Genomic DNA, 20,599 nt, shown 5'->3' with positions numbered 1-20,599 from the left:
ACATCATCCTGTACATTTGTTTTTATTTAAACATCTCTACATACATAATTTATAATGTAGCTTAGTGTTTAGTGAAGCTTGTAGTTCTTAGTTTCCATAAGATTGTTCATACCCTCTGTGGATGTGTAAACTCTGCTTCTACATGTCTGTATATCTTGTTTATCGTTAGCTGAGGAACGCTCAACTGCGTGCTCTTACAGAGGCGGACTCGAGCGCTTGTCAGCTAGTTTATAGTCTGCCTGTATATTCTGTTTATTGTGTCAGCACCATTTCACCAAGTCCAATTCCTGTACATGTAAATGTGTTTGGCAAAAAAAGGTGAATACTAATGTTTATCGACATAGCTTGGCTATGACGCAGATTTGGTCTACCCCAACTCAATGCGGATGTTTACCCGATCAAGAGAACGAAATTAGACTGTAAAGGGCACAAAGTTCAATAATTAACTGGCCAATGAGACTTGAGGAACGTGTGGCCCAGAGTCGGAGTTTGTGGACAACATGTCCTGGGAGGTCATTAGAGCTGAATGAAATAGTCAGCAAACATCCTCCTGGCAATGACAGACAGCGCACGTCCTGTTTTACCAACACTGACAACCCAGCAGGGAGCCCAACAACCAAGCACAGCCAAGCAGGCCGTCTCTCAACCAAGCACTGCGGCCGCCAGCCATTTCATTATGTACGTATCAGCAGCTACTGTATAACAAATACAGTCACAAGGGCAACAGAACAACAAAATAAAAAATTAATTAGTCAGCTTTAGCTAGAGATGAGTTTATGGAAATTAAGGTTTTATGTAAATAACAGCCGACTGCATGGCCTTGCGCACAATCACAAGGCGGGCGAAGGAACGCAACACTGCATTTAAATTAGCAGGGAATAATAAACGTAACAACCCAGTAGCCTGTACCACCTTGTTGACGCACATGCCAACATTTGCATCTTCCCCCAAGGTCAAATAGTGCTTTAGAAAAGCCATGGCAGAGGTTTGGGAACCTCTCACAGTAATATCTCTGATAGGCCATTTCAGTTATAACTCATGCCTTTCTCTATTTCAGCAACACAGCTTTAAAAGGTGGAGTAGAAAGAAAGGAGTGACAGAGTGGCTGGTAAGACTGAATCACTGGCTGGAGAAGGGCTACTCTAGTATGGTTGTTTGTAGTATCGTTACTCATGTAGCACACTGACATCCTATGGTGAATAAGGGTAACTTCAACAGTACCATCTGAAACGGTGATCATCATTGTATTACACAAATGCTGAAAATGGGAAGTGCTTTATTGTTCAGTTTCAATAAAATGGGAAACATCTCTGTCATTTCCCCTTAAAAGAAAGAACAATGTTATTGAAAGAAAAACTAAGAAGAAGAGGATGATGATGGTTTCCAAGAAATCTCCATATGCATTTATTCATTCAGCAGATGCTCATATAGCAGATATTCCATTTCCAGAGCAATCTTAATGTCACCAATTATGGATACAGATACAAATTAACAATGTACATGTATATTTTAATAATATCACTAGCGAAACTAATTAAATCGATTATTATTAGCACACAAAGAAAGAAGTGCATCTTCCACTGCTTTAAATGCAAGTACTAGAAGGTGATCACAGATAGGAACTCCACCGTTCCACCCACATGGCATTAAGGAGAGGCTATCCTTGTTCCATACAGTTCATAACAGTTCTCTCATCCCCTTCGGTAAGGTTAAGTCCTCATTGGCAGGTGTTGGTACAGCGCTGGTTTTTCTTTAAGGCAACAGGGCAGAAGTCAACAGTATCAGAAGTCAGTTAGATCCTAAATGGGATCTCCATGTTGCAAAACTCAAACTCCTTCACCTCCTATTGGCTGGATGCTACCTTGATACGGTGGAGCTGGACTGTGATTGGCTAGAGGAGGTGGTGGCGGCACTCAGCTGGGAGAAGCCACTGTGACTGGACTCCAGACTGGTCATAGAGCCCCTGGACAGACAGGCAGACAGACACACAGACAATAGATTAAATATCCATAGAACATATTTTCTTAGAGCATTTTTTCCCTAAGAATCTTTATAACACCCTTATAAATCACAGCAAATACATTTTCCCCACACAACTACACACACTGCCAAAAAAAGAAGCTAGCCTAAAACATGTATTCACCGACATGCAGCAGCCCTACACACTAAGCATCACTATAACCATACACTGTGTTATACAGTACAGTATAGTGAATGGTGACTGACCTGAAGTCGTGGGAGCCCAGCACCTCGGTGTAGAACATGACCTTACACTTATGGGAGGAGACCTGCAGGGAGGCCAGCACGTCATCCACCCGGGGCAGGCTGGAGGCAGAGCAGGCCGGGGAGCAGTGGAACCGCCACTGGAGGATGTAGAACCCGGGCCACCGCGTCACATGGGAGCCCTGGGGAGAGGAGGAGGGGACAGGTGAGGTGGAGGGTCAGAGGCAGTGTTCCATTCAAATGCCGGCTATAGCTAATAGAATATCCAATATCTAGATTACAGACTTTATGTAATAGAAACCCATTTGAATTCCCTCACGTGTAGGCGAATGCTTTTTAAGGAGTGCCCACTGCCGATTGACACGACATGGAAGTGACTGCAATGATTATTGAGCTACGTAAGGAGGAATGATAGCCTACCAACTGAACGTCAGCTCCTTGATCCCTTCATCCCTCTGGCTTTTCAATATCGCTTCATTTTTCCACTTGGATGTGCCTCAGTCCATGGTACAGTAGCCAGCCAACCTGATTTGCACAATTTTTAGCATTTCAGCTAGCTACTCGACCAGGCATTAGATTAGAAGAGGGATGCAAAACTACCTCATCTAAATACTCCTTGGTGGACTTCTATGACATCTCTGTAAATTGTCTTTTAGAGAGATGAATCTAGCTTTGTTTGTCAGACTCACTGGCGCTGGAAACTTTGCGGTACGGTACCAGTTGATAAAATGTTGCAAGTTTGCTATCGAGAGCGTGAACTAAAGACAGACAGAGTAGACAGATGGGATTGAAAGACAACTTGAACCAACTTCCATGTATTGCAATGTTTCTATTTGTCGGCTTTTAGTTAAAAAAAATAATGTTTTTGTTGTTGTTGCCAAAAGCCAGCAATTACCAGCTAACGGAAACACTGGTCAGAGACACTGCCTAGGGATGAAGAGACTAGATATGTACACAGCACAGAACTCCAAACACAGAAACCTCCCACTGACATCAGTGGATGTTTCAGTTACACTCACGTCTTAGGATTCAGCCCTGAGGTTGGTGAGTAGTACATGTTATCACGAACACATATATTCTGAAACCTTCAGAAACACAGCCAATTGAACAGACCCACTCACACAAATCCAAATGAGGTACTACCAATCATCAGACCCACCTGTACCAGCTGTGGATGTGACCATGCCTGTTTCAGTCTCTTACCTGAACACTCTCTCCCTCCTTGCAGGTGAGTGCTGTCTCCACCATACTGTAGTCTTGCCCCAGAATCCAGGATCTGTCAATCAGCTGCATGTTGTTGGTGGCTGGCGACGTGATGCTGCTGTGAGCCCCCTGGGCGTCCCTCTTGGGGGGCTGGGGCGCCCTCCTGGAGTGGTAGATATTGAAGATGACGTCCCCTTTACACACGTCAAAGTCCCAGGTGATCACAGAAGAGGGCTCTGAGATTTCGATCAGCAGCTGGAACAGGATTGGTAGTGAGTGAACACAGTAGAAAACAAAACTACAGACAAAAGATAATGAATCACTGTAATGGGTTTATACAGCTTTTTGCTGTTGTGTTGTATTTCTCCACGGGGGGGGGGGGGGCACCTAACCCACTGTTTGAGCACTGTCAACTGAGAAGCTGGAAAACACACGTACTGTAGTTACTGATTAGATCAAGTTACCTCATGTGGGGCCCCCTTGAAGACACTGGCAGTCTTGTAGATGGTGTCTGTCCACAGCCGCAGCTCCTCACTCTCCAGCTCCTCTGCTGTCCTATACAGAGACTTGGGGACCATACCTCCTTCAGGGATCTCACACTGGATATGACATGACAGGAGACACAAGAGACCGAGACACAATCAGCCCCCAGTTCTATCAGTACACACAGCTAGGACAAGGTCTTTTAAGAGGACCCACTGTTAACTATATTACAGCATTAGCCAATATTACTTCATATGCATGTAGAAGGGTACTGTCTAATGTACACAACAGCCAGATGAGCCTCTGGTCTGCCAGACAGACTCACCAGGCAGTCTCCTCCCAGGAAGTCAGGGATGACCTCTCTGTCGATGTAGTCCACCAGACCTCCAGGCCCCTGGTAGTCATTCCCAGCATACACCAGGAACTTCTTCCTGGTGTTCTCATCAATGAATGGACTGACCTGAGAACAGAGCACAGACACTCAGGGTCAAAGGTCATCTCATATGTTCGCTCTGCACATGGAATTTAATACCTGAATGTGATCAAGTTGGAGAAAGAAAAAGCACTGTACAATGTAATGTACACTAAAATATGTGATGTTAAAGGCTCTCACCAGGGTCCAGAGCACAGGGAAGACCCGTGGAGCCCTCAGTATGAGCAGACGTCCCAGGGTCTCTGGGTAGTTGGCCTCCACCACCTCTATGATCCTCAGCAGGGCTTTAACCCCGGGTCGCCACAGGTGACGCATGTTTAACCCCTCCAGGTCCACCAGGCACGTCCAGCAGCTGACAGACAGACAGGGGGGTTATAGGACATACTGTATTCAGGGAGGGGAGACAGAGATAAGAGGAGTGAGTATGAAAATGGTAGCTACCTGATGGGTCGGCCAAAGACTCTGGTGTTCTCTTCACAACGCCTCAGACCCTCCTCGTTGATGGACAGGACCTGAGGGAGAGTGAAGAGGTGAGAGGTCAGCGGAAGGGCGAGCATTTGTGTATAGTATGTGTTGATGTATTTATATATGTGTGTTTATACCCAGCATCTGGATGAGTGTGTGTGTGTGTGTGGCATACTCACTTGTCTCAGAAGGGACTCCTCGCCCAAGGCACGTACTAAACCCTTGGTATCCATTTGTCCCAGTCGCAGAATATACAGAGGGCGCCCATCTACAGACAGACATGGACACAAACACATGACCGCACTGTTAACAAAGCTACAAGAGGATCAGTAATGATCATGACATTAAACAGACACAATAGACATTATTCAGTTAAATCAATAGAGAAACTGAGTCAGATTATGTTGACCATAATCACATCTATGGTATATCCATTTACAACTCACATTAAAGTCATTTATGTAAATATAGGCGTTTTACTACCAGCTGTTTTGGCTTTTAGGTGGGGGTTATTGTTATTATGGTTATTATGGGCCACTTCCTGGTCTGAGGTCCTAAACGTCCGATTGGCTATCAGCTAAGTGGAGATAATGGGTGATTTCCTCTGCCCAGACGTTTCTGACACATGCCAGATCTTACAACGCCTGGATAGGCACCCCACTTCACATTTAATTCTAAATGCCTACTGCTTGCTAAATCCCAAAAGAATTATACTATAAAAATAATGTTTCTTTGCAGGACAAGGATTGTCCTGACTTTCAAGAATGCCTGAATTGCTTTGCCTTGCTTTTCTGGTTGGCTGGATGCAAGTTTCACCATCCAATTATTTCTGAGCTAGAGGAGTGCAAGTTTCACCATGGCACGGTCCGTGGCGTTACATTGGCACATGATACATATTAGTCATTTCTTGCATTCTATCCATGCTGACTTTTGCAAGCTACCTGAGACATGAAACAGATAGGTGGGAGTGGGCATACAGGCTGTCACCAATTTATTAATGCACATTTTGCCAAAATGGATAATAAATACACTTCAATCACATAATTTGTATTCGACACCAGGTTTTTGCTAAAAAGTGTTTGACGTCATTACGTCCAGCTGTTTTTATCGACACAGAAAAGTTCAACAGAAATGCACCGTAGCAGGCAATTGTCACAACTATTCTTTATGCAAACTTTCTAAAATGTAAAAAAATAAATCACTGGACAAGTTAATGGAAACATAGCTAGTGATGTCAATTCCAGAGAAGCAACCAGACATTACAGTTAGTCATTACCAATACATAAGAGCTGGGACACATTCACTAGAAAACAAACGGAAGAAAACATTGTGAAACTGTGGTGGTACAGTACTTCCTGAATTTGTGCATTAAGAACACTCATTTCACATTTCAAAATATATTTTAATCTTCTGTCTGTGCCCATTGAACACAACCCTGCCATTAACCCTATCCTGCTCCGAGTGGTACCTACCTCTGTCGTGGTGGTGCCAGCCCCCGGTGTAGTAGTCATGTAGCAGCTGAGGTCTCTCCCAGGAGTCCAGCAGGAAGTCCACCTGGTGCTGCTTCCTCCAGGTGAGCGACTGACACAGGATCTCCCGGGCCTTCTCCAGGTTAAAGTCCCGGGCCCGCAGGAAACGCAGCACGTGCTGGTCCTTAGGGATCTAGGGGAGGGAGAGGAGATTGTGTTTATGCAGATGTTGTGGTGTGTGTGAGTCGGATGTGAGTTTTATTCACGCTTGTATGTTCTTTGGATGCACATTTTCCTCTTGTTCTTTTCTGCAGCTATTCGAGTCAGAGTTTGAGTGTGTTCATACACATCTCACCTTGCCCTTGTGGGTCTCTTGCAGCCAATGGCGTAGTCTTATAAGACAGCTCTCCTGCAGCGGCGTCAGGTCTCCTAGGTAACGCCTGATGTAGTCTGCGTCCAACTTGTCTGCAACCAAAACACAGACACAGTCAATTCACACACATACCCCAATGCATACCCACAGTCTACCAGCCCAATGCAGCCCAAGGCAAGGCCAGAATGTTGGAATGGGATTCTGACTTCAGCCGTGACAGATCGTTCAGATTGTGTGTTTATTACGGTGTTGATTTTGACTCGGAACACTGACCATCTGGGGAGCCAGCCGGTAGCTCTGTGAGGCTGGCAGAGAGGGTCTCCTTGGCTGTGTGCACAGGGATGGCATTGGCAGGGGCACTGGCAGTGGTGAGTGGCAGCTGGAGCCTGGCAGTTGGTGGGGGGGCCTGAGGGGGGCTCCAGCGGGGGATGTGGGTCACCCCCTCGTCCTCCAACTCCTTCAGGTAATACTCTATGATCTCTTTGCCCTGGAGGACAGAGCACATGACAGCATAAGTACAGGTAGCTAGTGTAATGAGCAAACACTGTGGGCACATACTGCAGGTTTGTTTACACACGCGCCTGGCCGCATACGAGCGCACACACACCATTGTGTGACATGGCTGAGCAGGATATATGGCCCAACGGGTAGATCCTGGTAAAAACACACAGTTTACACAGACCTGCCAGACTGGATCACAGTAGGCCTGGGAATAGACTGAGCAAACAAGATCATGTAACACTGGGTCTTTATGGGGGAGCAGCATGGCGGATGATGATGATGGCATATCCCATTGCCTTATCCTATAGCCATACCATCTATCACACTCACATGTATACTGTACTCACATGCTCACAGACTGACACATGAACACACCTTTTTAATACTGTTGGCGTACTGCTTCATGGCTAGCTTCTCGGCCGCGTTCTCAAAGCCAAAGAAGGACTTGATGTCCAGACTGGCTGTCTGCTCGAAACACGTCCACTCCTCATTCTCTGGGTGAACCTGTGGAGGAAGCACAACACATCACAATACAGACTCCAAATGGATTAACCCTTTACACTCGTGGTAATTGGCCTATATAGATACTGCTAAATTAAAATGTTTCTTACAGGAGAAACATGAAAAGCATATGCATTAGACAAACATAGACAAACATATGCTCATTCTGTTCAGAACAACCCAGGGTATGACTCCATGTCATCTTGTAACTGTACATCAAACATAGTGATCATAAACATTGACACTGTATATGACATGAGTTTTATGATGTTCCAGTGATAAAGAGAGAGTATGGCTGCGTTTACACAGGCAGCTCAATTCTAATATATTATAATCACTAATAGCCTTCACATATTTAAGAAAATAAGAGAGTCAAATAGACACAAACACTATACGTTGCTAGTCTTTTGACCAATCAGATCAGCTCTGAAAAATATCTCATGTGCAAAGATCTGATGTGATTGGTCAAAATACCAATGAGTGTAAAAAATATCAGAATTGGGCTGCCTGTGTAAAACGCAGCCCATGTAACCGATGATTATTATAGTTGTGAGACACACCGTGTAGCTGCAGATCTCATGGACGATGACTCTGTTGGAGAAGGTCTCGTTGACAACCTCGATGTGCAGCGCCCTCTCCCTGCGGTCCAGAGTGTTCTTATGGATGAAGTACAGGTAGTCCACACCAGCCATCTAGAGACACACAGAGTAGACCACGGTCAATCAACACTGGACAACACTAACACAACATCAACACAACGTTCCTACCAGGATATTCATGTCTGAGTGGAAATAAACACTAATAGCCTTCACATAAGAAAATAAGAGTAAAACAGACACTACTATACATTACTAGCTTGAGTAGCTTCACTGCTCAAGGGGAAAGTTAAAAGGTGAAAGGTTAAAGGTAAGATACCCTTTTGAACAGCCGGGGGGCGTCTGCCTCCACCTTACAGCGCCTCTCAGTGAACACAGTGGCTCCATCATCACTGTGCTCCTCCTTGACCACCTCACTGTCCACAAAGATGGGGATCAGGGGGCAGTTGGGAAACCTCCGCACATAGGCCTAACGGGAGACAGAGGGAGGGGGAGGGGGAAGGAGGAAGAAAATATGCAATATTACTCACATGATGAAAACAAAATGCATACAGTAAAAGTATTTTCTGGGTTATAATCACTTTGATCAAAAAAATAGTTATAATGTTTAGGTTAAAGATGGAATCTGCATTTGGGAAAACAGCGTCACTGTCTGCCCTAAGGCCACTGTTATTGTTTTTGTTTCGTTGGCGAAGCAGAGGTGGGGAGCGTCGCGCATCAAGGTAAAACAAATTGTAATACAGTGGGGAAAAAAAGTATTTAGTCAGCCACCAATTGTGCAAGTTCTCCCACTTAAAAAGATGAGAGAGGCCTGTAATTATCATCATAGGTACACGTCAACTATGACAGACAAATTGAGAAAAAAAAATCCAGAAAAACCCATTGTAGGATTTTTAATGAATTTATTTGCAAATTATGGTGGAAAATAAGTATTTGGTCACCTACAAACAAGCAAGATTTCTGGCTCTCACAGACCTGTAACTTCTTCTTTAAGAGGCTCCTCTGTCCTCCACTCGTTACCTGTATTAATGGCACCTGTTTGAACTTGTTATCAGTATAAAAGACACCTGTCCACAACCTCAAACAGTCACACTCCAAACTTCACAATGGCCAAGACCAAAGAGCTGTCAAAGGACACCAAAAACAAAATTGTAGACCTGCACAAGGCTGGGAAGACTGAATCTGCAATAGGTAAGCAGCTTGGTTTGAAGAAATCAACTGTGGGAGCAATTATTAGGAAATGGAAGACATACAAGACCACTGATAATCTCCCTAGATCTGGGGCTCCACGCAAGATCTCACCCTGTGGGGTCAAAATGATCACAAGAACGGTGAGCAAAAATCCCAGAACCACACGGGGGGACCTAGTGAATGACCTGCTGAGAGCTGGGACCAAAGTAACAAAGCCAACCATCAGTAACACACTACGCCGCCAGGGACTCAAATCCTGCAGTGCGAGACGTGTCCCCCTGCTTAAGCCAGTACATGTCCAGGCCCGTCTGAAGTGCATTTGGATGATCCAGAAGAGGATTGGGAGAATGTCATATGGTCAGATGAAACCAAAATATAACTTTCTGGTAAAAACTCAACTCGTCATGTTTGGAGGACAAAGAATGCTGAGTTGCATCCAAAGAACACCATACCTACTGTGAAGCATGGGGTTGGAAACATCATGCTTTGGGGCTGTTTTTCTGCAAAGGGACCTTGACGACTGATCTGTGTAAAGGAAAGAATGAATGGGGCCATGTATCGTGAGATTTTGAGTGAAACCCTCCTTCCATCAGCAAGGGCATTGAATATGAAACGTGGCTGGGTCTTTCAGCATGACAATGACCCCAAACACACCGCCCGGGCAACGAAGGAGTGGCTTCGTAAGAAGCATTTCAAGGTCCTGGAGTGGCCTAGCCAGTCTCCAGATCTCAACCCCATAGAAAATCTTTGGAGGGAGTTGAAAGTCTGTGTTGCCCAGCGACAGCCCCAAAACATCACTGCTCTAGAGGAGATCTGCATGGAGGAATGGGCCAAAATACCAGCAACAGTGTGTGAAAACCTTGTGAAGAGTTACAGAAAACGTTTGACCTGTGTCATTGCCAACAAAGGGTATATAACAAAGTATTGAGAAACTTTTATTATTGACCAAATACTTATTTTCCACCATAATTTGCAAATAAATTCATAAAAAATCCTACAATGTGATTTTCTGGAATTTTTTTTCTCATTTTGTCTGTCATAGTTGACGTGTACCTATGATGAAAATTACAGGCCTCTCATCTTTTTAAGTGGGAGAACTTGCACAATTGGTGGCTGACTAAATACTTTTTTTCCCCACTGTACATATGCTGCTGTTCTATCACGCGTGCAATGATGTCCGAGAGAAAAACAGTCTTTGTTGTTGTAATATCGCAAACGGACGTGTCAGTTTCACCATTCAGGATTCCAGCTTTAAGTGCTGGTAATCTAACAGCAGTCATGTGGCTCTTTAAAGTGTGCTTTCTCCTTGCTTTTATGGCTGACAATCAGGCCAAGACAGACCGACCAGGCTTCCTCTGTCAACATTGGCCCCTGGTCTGAGTGATATCTTTATAATGCTGCTGAGGCCCCTGGAGAACTCCCTCAGGACAAAGGTCACCAGATAAATTAGTAGGTCATGTGACAATCTGGGAGTCCAACCAGAGTCAATCAATGTCAAGAGGTGAGCTAGTTATGTCACACACACACAAACAAACACACACACCAGGCTTGACCAATACAAAGAGCACCCATGTTAATGACACGATGGTTCTCAACTGAACTCTACCCTTAACTCAATGAGTCCCACCATAACGCTGGCACGTTTTGGACTTCTAACCCCTTTTAAAAACACTGTGTTTGAGCTACAGACTATTGGGTTGTACCAATGGATTGGTCAATTTCTTATGCATTTGACCATTAGTCTGTGGTACCAACCATTAGTTTGTGTGATTAACAGGGGCTGAGCTAGAGCGGTGTTTGTGAGACAAGGGTGGATCCCAAAGGAACACGGGGGGGGGGGGGGGGGGCTGGGTCTTTTATACAAAAATGTCTGTAGTCCGAATGGTTTGAGCTACAAACTATTAAAAGCTATATATGAAAAGCTGAGACTCTCACGAACATGTTTTGCCCTATGACGCTCACAAGCTACACAAGAGTCGTTCAACATAGAAGATCTCAGTACATAGTGTCTATAAAACTGTAATAAGCTCACATCATTGCTGTCAAACTCCACACAGTTGTCAGTGACTAGTTGGATATTCATTTCAGTGTGCAAACAATTTCTGTACGTACAGCATTCATATAAATTCATTTGATCAGGTTTTTTGTTTTGGCTGACCTTATTGTCCCCAACGATGAAATCCGGGAGGGGACTGTGGATCACTCTCCGTCCGTCCAGCCTTTTGTCTGTACGTTAGTCACACGCGATCTCGACAGCACTGGCCCGATGTTGACGAAACTTGGGTGAATGATGCGGCTTGCCAGAGATCCGGCATTTACAAAATTAGACTGATTTGCCCAAGGCGGGAGCTATAGTAATTAACTGAAATTTGTGAGTCACACCAGAGAGGAAGAGGTGAAGCGAGAGGGATAAGTGGGCCCAAAATCTCTTCTCCAGCAGGTGGTGTTTTTCTTTGGCACATGACATGAGTACAGGGAGTGGATTAGCTAAAGAGAGGTACCCAGGCTAACTGCCTTCCAACCTTGACACTTGTCAATAAAACTCATGAATGCAACTGTTTATTTAAAATTGTTTAGTGTTGTACTTGTATTCCTGGTTTCCATCGCATTTTCAACACTAGCGATAGTTTTGTAACAAAAACTGTTGCGTTAAATAGCAAATGTGCCTACTCTGGTTTTGGAGCAGTGGCTTCTTCCTTGCTGAGCGGCCTTTCAGGTTATGTCGATATAGGACTTGTTTTACTGTGGATATTGATACTTTCGTACCAGTTTCCTCCAGCATCTTCACAAGGTCCTTTGCTGTTGTTCTGGGATTGATTTGCACTTTTCGCACCAAAGTACGTTCATCTCTAGGAGACAGAACGTGTCTCCTTCCTGAGCGGTATGACGGCTGAGTGGTCCCAAGGTGTTTATACTTGCGTACTATTGTTTGTACAGATGAACGTGGTACCTTCAGGCGTTTGGAAATTGCTCCCAAGGATGAACCAGACTTGTGGAGGTCTACAATTTGTTTACTGAGGTCTTGGCTGATTTCTTTTGATTTTCCCATGATGTCAAGCAAAGAGGCACTGAGTTTGAAGGCAGGCCTTGAAATACATCCACAGGTACACCTCCAATTGACTCAAATGATGTCAATTAGCCTATCAGAAGCTTCTAAAGCCATGACATCATTTTCTGGAATTTTCCAAGCTGTTTAAAGGCACAGTCAACTTAGTGTATGTAAACTTCTGACCCACTGGAATTGTGATACAGTGAATTATAAGTGAAATTATCTGTCTGTAAACAATTGTTGGAAAAATTACTTGTGTCATGCACAAAGTAGATGTCCTAACCGACTTGCCAAAACTATAGTTTGTTAACAAGAAATGTGTGGAGTGTTTGAAAAACGAGTTTTAATTACTCCAATCTAAGTGTATGTAAACTTCCGACTTCAACTGTACCTACACGTACGCTATGGTCACAAGACACAGGCCTCCTTATTGTTCCTAGAATTTCGAAGCAAACAGCTGGAGGCAGGGCTTTCTGCTATAGAGCTCAATTTCTGGAATGGTCTACCGATCCATGTGAGAGACGCAGACTCGGTCTCAACCTTTAAGTCTTTACTGAACACTCATCTCTTCAGTAGGTCCTATGATTGAGTGTACTCTGGCCCAGGGATGCGAAGGTGAACCGCAAGGCACTGGAGTAACGAACCACCCTTGCTGTCTCTGTAGTAAGTTCGTGGTCTGTTGATATCCCTTTGGTGGTGGTTTGCTTTGACAAAGTGGGTGGGTTATACCCAGCCTGGTTGGCCCTGTCCGGAGGTAACTTTGGACGGGGCCACAGAGTCCCCTTACCCCCCCTGTCTCAGTCTCCAGTATCTATGCTGCAATAGTCTATATGCCAGAAAGCTAGGGTCAGTCTGTCCTATCTGGTGTAATTCTCCTGTCTTATCTGGTGTCCTGTGTGATCTGTCCTGTATGCTCCCTCTAAATCCCCCCCCCCCCCCTTTCCACCCTCTCTCTCCAGCACCTGCTGTCCTCGACATCTGAATGTTCTGCTAGGTAAAGCCAACTGACATTTATTCCTGAGGTGCTGACCTTTTGCACCCTCTATAACCACTGTGATTATTATTTGACCCTGCTGGTCATCTATGAACATCTTGAAGAACGATCTGGCCTTAATGGCCATGTAGTCTTATAACCTCCACCCTGCACAGCCAGAAGAGGACAGGACACCCCTCAGAGCCTAGTTCCTCTCTAGGTTTCTACCTTTCTAGGGAGTTTTTCCTAGCCACCGTGCTTCTACATCTGCATTGCTTGCCCTTTGGGGTTTTAGGCTGGGTTTCTGTATAAGCACTTTGTGACAACTGCTGATGTAAAAAGGGCTTAATAAATAAATGTAATTGATTGACTGAGATAAGGTAGGCTGTATTTAGTTTCATGATGACTCTCTGCAGCAGGGTCATTCAGACTGCCACTGTAATTACAGTACAGCTCATACTGAGCTACCTGTTTACGTCACACTATGCTGCCTCTCCAATCCCTGCCCAATATGAAAAACGAATCTGTTTACATAAACGTTCCTGAGAACGGAGGAATGTTGATGTCAGTGATAAGCGGTAAACCAACATGCTTAGTGTGAAGATGGGGTCAGGACAGGAGTGACACTGTAATGTCTGTCAGTGGGCCAAGCCAAGGATCAGTCACTGGGACGGTCAGTCAGAGGACAGAGGAAGCCTCTAGGCTAGCCCTCTATCTACTGTAAACTGCTCTGTCATTAGAACAGCCTTTTCACAGCCCCACAACCTTTAAATCAACTGATCATCTTTGATGTGCCTTTGAATCACGCTGACAGTGTGTGAATGGAAGTATAACAAAACATTCCCAGACATTTAAAAGATGTTGCCAAGACTAGAACTGAGACAAGAACTCCTGGGGGACAAAGGTTGTGTTTTGTGGTATTTGGTAAAGCAGAGCCACAGCTGCAGTTAGAGAAAAAACAGAGCACCTGACTTCCACCGCAATCAGGTTGTTGCGTAACATAGTGAAAAAGGACATTTACATCAGAAACAATTGCAGTGTTTTTAATGAGCTAAGCTTTGTCAGTAATGACCTTTTCCTGGGCTGAACCTTTGCATTATATAATGTAACTTGCTTCTGGCTTAATAGATAACCCCAAAGAACAGGAAGTGGCACAGCGTCTCAAACAGAGCAGAAACAAGGTAAACAGATGCCGAGCCAAGAGCTCAAATTCATGAGTTTAGAAAATAAAAGTGGATATAAATCATAAGATATACTGATTGCAGTTATTCACCATAAAACACTGAGGTTGTGCAGTGAAAAGATGTGGGGGTTGATATGATATAAACAACCCTTCGTACAGCATGTTCTCTCTGTAGTGCAACTGTACTGTACTAAGCCACAACATACACCGGATGGAGCAGTCCTGTCAGCCCTAACAGGGCAGACCAGCTGTGGCGGTAGGCCAGGCAGCAGAAGGGACCAAGCGCAGCAACGCCTAATGACACTAAGGGCCTAGTTCAGAGAGCAGCCAGTCAGCCACAGCTAAGCAGGAAGTCACAGTGGTAGCAGGCCCAGGGGAGAGAGGAGAGAAGAGATGGGAGGAGGAGCTAGAGTACCGCTTGTCCTGTGTCACAAGCCAGAATGCACCACATATCAGACTGAGAAGACTAGTACATCCAAAATAGATAACCTTCCCAGGCAGCCACACCAAGGCATGCTGTCATGTGCATGCTCTTAAACCTAAAACCCATAGAGCATGATGGGGCCTCTTTGACAGATGACCCTGAGAGACAGACAGCTGGTGGCGTGGTGAGAGAGAGGCAGACTATGGGAGGCGCATAGTACTACATAGAGTCATGGCTACATGGAACTCTATTCCACATCAGGTAACTGATGCAAGCAGTAGAATCAGATTTAAAAAACAGATGCAAATACACCTTATGAATCAGCATGGACTGTGAAGAGACACGCAGGCACAGACACATGATAAGACACGCACATAGACATGGATTTTGTGTTGTAGATATGTGGTAGTAGAGTAGTGGTCTGAGGGAACACACTTAATGTGTTGTGAAAAGTGTTATGAAATGTAATGTCATGTAATATTTTAAATAGTATATAACTGCCTTAATGTTGCTGGACCCCAGGAAGAGTAATGGGGATCCTTAATAAATATATAAATATCATGGTTAAACATTGATTGTGTTTTGGGCCTGACTTCCTGTTAGAACACTGGGCCCCAACCACCACCACTCTGTCTGAAGCCATGTGATCTGATCTATTCACTGAACTGGGATTATAAGAATGCTGACTTCCTGCCAAGTCACAAGATACTGTATATGTATGACATTGTGGTTTGGTGTATTGCCTATGACTTTTGCAACCATCTACAGAACTACTGCTGCATCAGTACAGTACATCTACGCAGTGGTGATCGGTGACTGAAATCAAGAATGATGGGTATTACAGCAGGGCAAGTGGAAAAGCTAATATATGGTATTGCACTTAACAGAGAGTCACTTCAGTCTAGGTGCCTGCAAAAATACTAAAGGCAAAAAGTTACTAAATAAATCGTACTATTTTACAGTCTCATACTCTAGAATAAATATGATATTGTGTTATCTGCTGCCATGACTAATTAGGTTGGGTGAACAGAAATACTGCAGACTAAATAAAAATCAGACAAGGGTTGTCCTGGGTTTCCAAAATAAAAGGTGGATAAACAATGATCTCACAAACAAAACACTAGAACATGACATAATACAGTGCCCAGGGACACTGTAATACAGTGTATAAAGATATATTGTATGAGATGAGATAGGGTGGTTTGGCTGCATAGAAACCTGTTTCTGCAGCACAAAACACTGGCAGTCTGACTGCCTGGGCATCTGGGTCCAATTTGCACATGAGCACTGCAACCTCTCACAAACATCCCACACATATATGCATAGACAAGGCATAGGCCTAAACACACACAAATATACATAACTTACCGCCATTATCAGCTCAAAGGGGTGTTTGTAGACCCTTACAGGTGACTGGTATTGTTGCACCATGGCTGTAGCTCAACCTCTGGAGCTCTGCCCTGAAATGTACAATAGACAAACCCTAGTGTTAGTTAGAGTTCACTTGACACAGCACTGGAGAACTGTAACTAACAAAACATCCTCTGTACATCACAAGTTCACATCAACATTACGCAAAGGTCAGAGGAATGGGCTTTGTAAAGACAACAAAGAGAAATGCTGTATCGTCAGCTGTAAAACCAACTAGACAGCTGGCCTGATGCAAAACGCTTGATTGTCCTCAATTGCAAAGTCACTACTCTTTAGGTCATAAACTGTTGTAGCTGATTGATCGGTTAACATGCTGAGATCAACGGTAATCACAGGACGATGACCATAATGATACAATCAGCTACAACTGAGCCAGACCAAAATCATTTACAGTGGGGAAAAAAAGTATTTAGTCAGCCACCAATTGTGCAAGTTCTCCCACTTAAAAAGATGAGAGAGGCCTGTAATTTTCATCATAGGTACACGTCAACTATGACAGACAAAATGAGAAAAAAAATCCAGAAAATCACATTGTAGGATTTTTCATGAATTTATTTGCAAATTATGGTGGAAAATAAGTATTTGGTCAATAACAAAAGTTTCTCAATACTTTGTTATATACCCTTTGTTGGCAATGACACAGGTCAAACGTTTTCTGTAAGTCTTCACAAGGTTTTCACACACTGTTGCTGGTATTTTGGCCCATTCCTCCATGCAGATCTCCTCTAGAGCAGTGATGTTTTGGGGCTGTCGCTGGGCAACACGGACTTTCAACTCCCTCCAAAGATTTTCTATGGGATTGAGATCTGGAGACTGGCTAGGCCACTCCAGGACCTTGAAATGCTTCTTACGAAGCCACTCCTTCGTTGCCCGGGCGGTGTGTTTGGGATCATTGTCATGCTGAAAGACCCAGCCACGTTTCATCTTCAATGCCCTTGCTGATGGAAGGAGGTTTTCACTCAAAATCTCACGATACATGGCCCCATTCATTCTTTCCTTTACACGGATCAGTCGTCCTGGTCCCTTTGCAGAAAAACAGCCCCAAAGCATGATGTTTCCACCCCCATGCTTCACAGTAGGTATGGTGTTCTTTGGATGCAACTCAGCATTCTTTGTCCTCCAAACACGACGAGTTGAGTTTTTACCAAAAAGTTATATTTTGGTTTCATCTGACCATATGACATTCTCCCAATCCTCTTCTGGATCATCCACATGCACTCTAGCAAACTTCAGACGGGCCTGGACATGTACTGGCTTAAGCAGGGGGACACGTCTGGCACTGCAGGATTTGAGTCCCTGGCGGCGTAGTGTGTTACTGATGGTAGGCTTTGTTACTTTGGTCCCAGCTCTCTGCAGGTCATTCACTAGGTCCCCCCGTGTGGTTCTGGGATGTTTGCTCACCGTTCTTGTGATCATTTTGACCCCACAGGGTGAAATCTTGCGTGGAGCCCCAGATCGAGGGAGATTATCAGTGGTCTTGTATGTCTTCCATTTCCTAATAATTGCTCCCACAGTTGATTTCTTCAAACCAAGCTGCTTACCTATTGCAGATTCAGTCTTCCCAGCCTGGTGCAGGTCTACAATTTTGTTTCTGGTGTCCTTTGTCAGCTCTTTGGTCTTGGCCATAGTGGAGTTTGGAGTGTGACTGTTTGAGGTAGTGGACAGGTGTCTTTTATACTGATAACAAGTTCAAACAGGTGCCATTAATACAGGTAACGAGTGGAGGACAGAGGAGCCTCTTAAAGAAGAAGTTACAGGTCTGTGAGAGCCAGAAATCTTGCTTGTTTGTAGGTGACCAAATACTTATTTTCCACCATAATTTGCAAATAAATTCATTAAAAATCCTACAATGTGATTTTCTGGATTTTCTTTTCTCAATTTGTCTGTCATAGTTGACGTGTACCTATGATGAAAATTACAGGCCTCTCATCTTTTTAAGTGGGAGAACGTACACAATTGGTGGCTGACTAAAAACTTTTTTTCCCCACTGTACCTAGCTGGGATTTGAGAAAAGTGGCATCTATCAACTGGGCTAAGCCTAGTGACTGTGTTTTTTCTTATTTTTAATCACGTTAATTCGTTTTATACAGTGAACAGCTGACACAGATACAGTAGCTTGGACTTCAAAATAAAGAGTGGTTTTCATGGCATAGTTAGCTACAAAAACGAAACATGTACAGACAAGAGTGCAGCAGCTACATTATCACACTTTTTCAGGAAATTCCCTTGTGCAATGACACGTTACCTCCACTAATTTAATACATGAATTATTGTATTATAGATCATAACTATTACAATCCACAACACTAGCTAGCCTGTTTCTCGACACGTAAGCGGCAAGTTATTTATGTCTCTTGTCAACTTCAATTTGATGACAGTCAAACCGGCAAAAAAAAAAAAAAAATATTTAAATGGTCGACATTCTCAACAGACTGAATTCTACTCCCTCATACATTAGCGAAATGACAAGGTCTAAACGGCTACAAATGTACCCAAAACTTACCAGATAAATGACTATCCGAGATAGGTCAAGTGAAGTTTGTCAATAAACTATTTACTTATATTAAATCCATGGTACCCTTTCACAAATACGTAAATAAACCAACTTTCTGAGACAGGTCTTTGGCGAGTTGATGTTGAATCCCACAAGGCAAGCCGCCGGAGTAGCTAACTCCGCCCTTTTGACTACGTCACATAATTTTATAACATTTTGTTATGGAGCAGCGTGTTTTTCAAGTGAAGTAGTAGACAACACTGGGAATAAGCCAAGGTAACTGTTGAAACCATAGACAGTAAAATAAAAGGTTGCAACATTGTATATTCTGTCATGAATGAATAAAACCATCATAGTAGCCTATCCTAAAAAAAATTGTTTGTATGGAAAAATACAGATGTTAATTAATTTAATTTCAGCTTTTGCTGTATTTTAGTTATTAGTTACAGTAATAGTAAAATAATAGTACCTCAAATATGATGAAATGTAATATGGGCAATTATTGTACAACGTGATCAAAGGAATATACTGTGTGAACCGGTGACCTTTTAAGAATATGGTCAGTAGATGGCGCTAGGGATTCACGATTAACACTGCATCAAGACAGTATAGCTACGTTTCCATTAACTTGTCCAGTGATTTTTTTGTAGACATTTAGAAAGTTCGCTTAGAAAATACACTGAACAAAAAAAAAGAAACGCAATATGTAAAGTGTTGGTCCCATGTTTCATGAGCTGATATAAAAGATCCCAGAAATGTTCCATACGCACAAAAAGCATTATTCTCTCCAATTTTGTGCACAAATTTGTTTATGTCCCTGTTAGTGAGCATTTCTCCTTTGCCAAAATAATCCATCCACTTTACAGGTGTGGCATATCAAGAAGCTGATTAAACAGCATGCTCATTATACAGGTGCACCTTGTGCTGGGGACAATAAAAGGCCACTCTAAAATGTGCAGTTTTGTCACACAACACAATGCCATAGATGTCTCAAGTTTTGAGGGGCCGTGCAATTGGCATGCTGACTCCAGGAATGTCCACCAGAGCTGTTGCCATGCCAGAGAATTGAATGTTCATTTCTCTACCATAATCCACCTCCAACGTCGTTTTAGAGAATTTGGCAGTACATCAAACCGGCCTCACAACTGCAGACCACGTGTATGGGTGGTGTGGGCGAGCAGTTTCTTGATGTCAACGTTGTGAACACAGTGCCCCATGGTGGCGGTGGGGTTATGGTATTGGCAGGCATAAGCTAAGGACAACGAACACAATTGCATTTATCGACATCAATTTCAATGCAAAGAGATACTGTGACAAGATCCTGAGACCCATTGTCATGCCATTCATCCACCGCGATCACCTCGTGTTTCAGAATGATAATCTGTACACAATTCCTGGAGGATCTGTACACAATTCCTGGAGGATCTGTACACAATTCCTGGAAGCTGAAAATATCCTGGTTCGTCCATGGCCTGCATACTCACCAGACATGTCACCCATTGAGCATGTTTGAGATGCTCTGGATTTACGTGTATGACGTGTGTTCCAGTTCCCGCCAATATCCAGCAACTTTGCACAGCCATTGAAGAGGAGTGAGACAACATTCC

At 43.7% G+C, this 20,599-nt stretch overlaps 1 protein-coding gene across 1 annotated transcript; it reads right to left on the bottom strand.

Moving 5' to 3' along the window:
- Positions 1–1,258: 1,258 nt before the first annotated feature.
- On the bottom strand, positions 1,259–19,163 carry LOC311104028 (SEC14-like protein 1). The gene is made up of 17 exons (XM_084145679.1): positions 19,002–19,163; positions 16,436–16,527; positions 8,567–8,716; positions 8,212–8,343; positions 7,526–7,654; positions 6,923–7,136; positions 6,632–6,741; positions 6,280–6,469; positions 4,987–5,075; positions 4,784–4,854; positions 4,523–4,694; positions 4,235–4,369; positions 3,891–4,025; positions 3,427–3,681; positions 2,227–2,405; positions 1,862–1,963; positions 1,259–1,750 (listed from the first exon to the last, which is right to left on the bottom strand). The coding sequence occupies exons 2-17, from the start codon at positions 16,496–16,498 to the stop codon at positions 1,678–1,680; spliced, it is 2,199 nt and encodes a 732-aa protein (XP_084001805.1). The 5' UTR covers positions 16,499–16,527; positions 19,002–19,163; the 3' UTR covers positions 1,259–1,677.
- Positions 19,164–20,599: the final 1,436 nt, after the last annotated feature.

This window comes from Coregonus lavaretus (genome assembly GCF_964263955.1).
Source record: "Coregonus lavaretus genome assembly, chromosome: 28".
Lineage (NCBI taxonomy): Eukaryota > Metazoa > Chordata > Actinopteri > Salmoniformes > Salmonidae > Coregonus > Coregonus lavaretus.
Note: the sequence above shows the minus strand (reverse complement) of the source record. Positions and strands in the feature narration are given on the sequence as shown.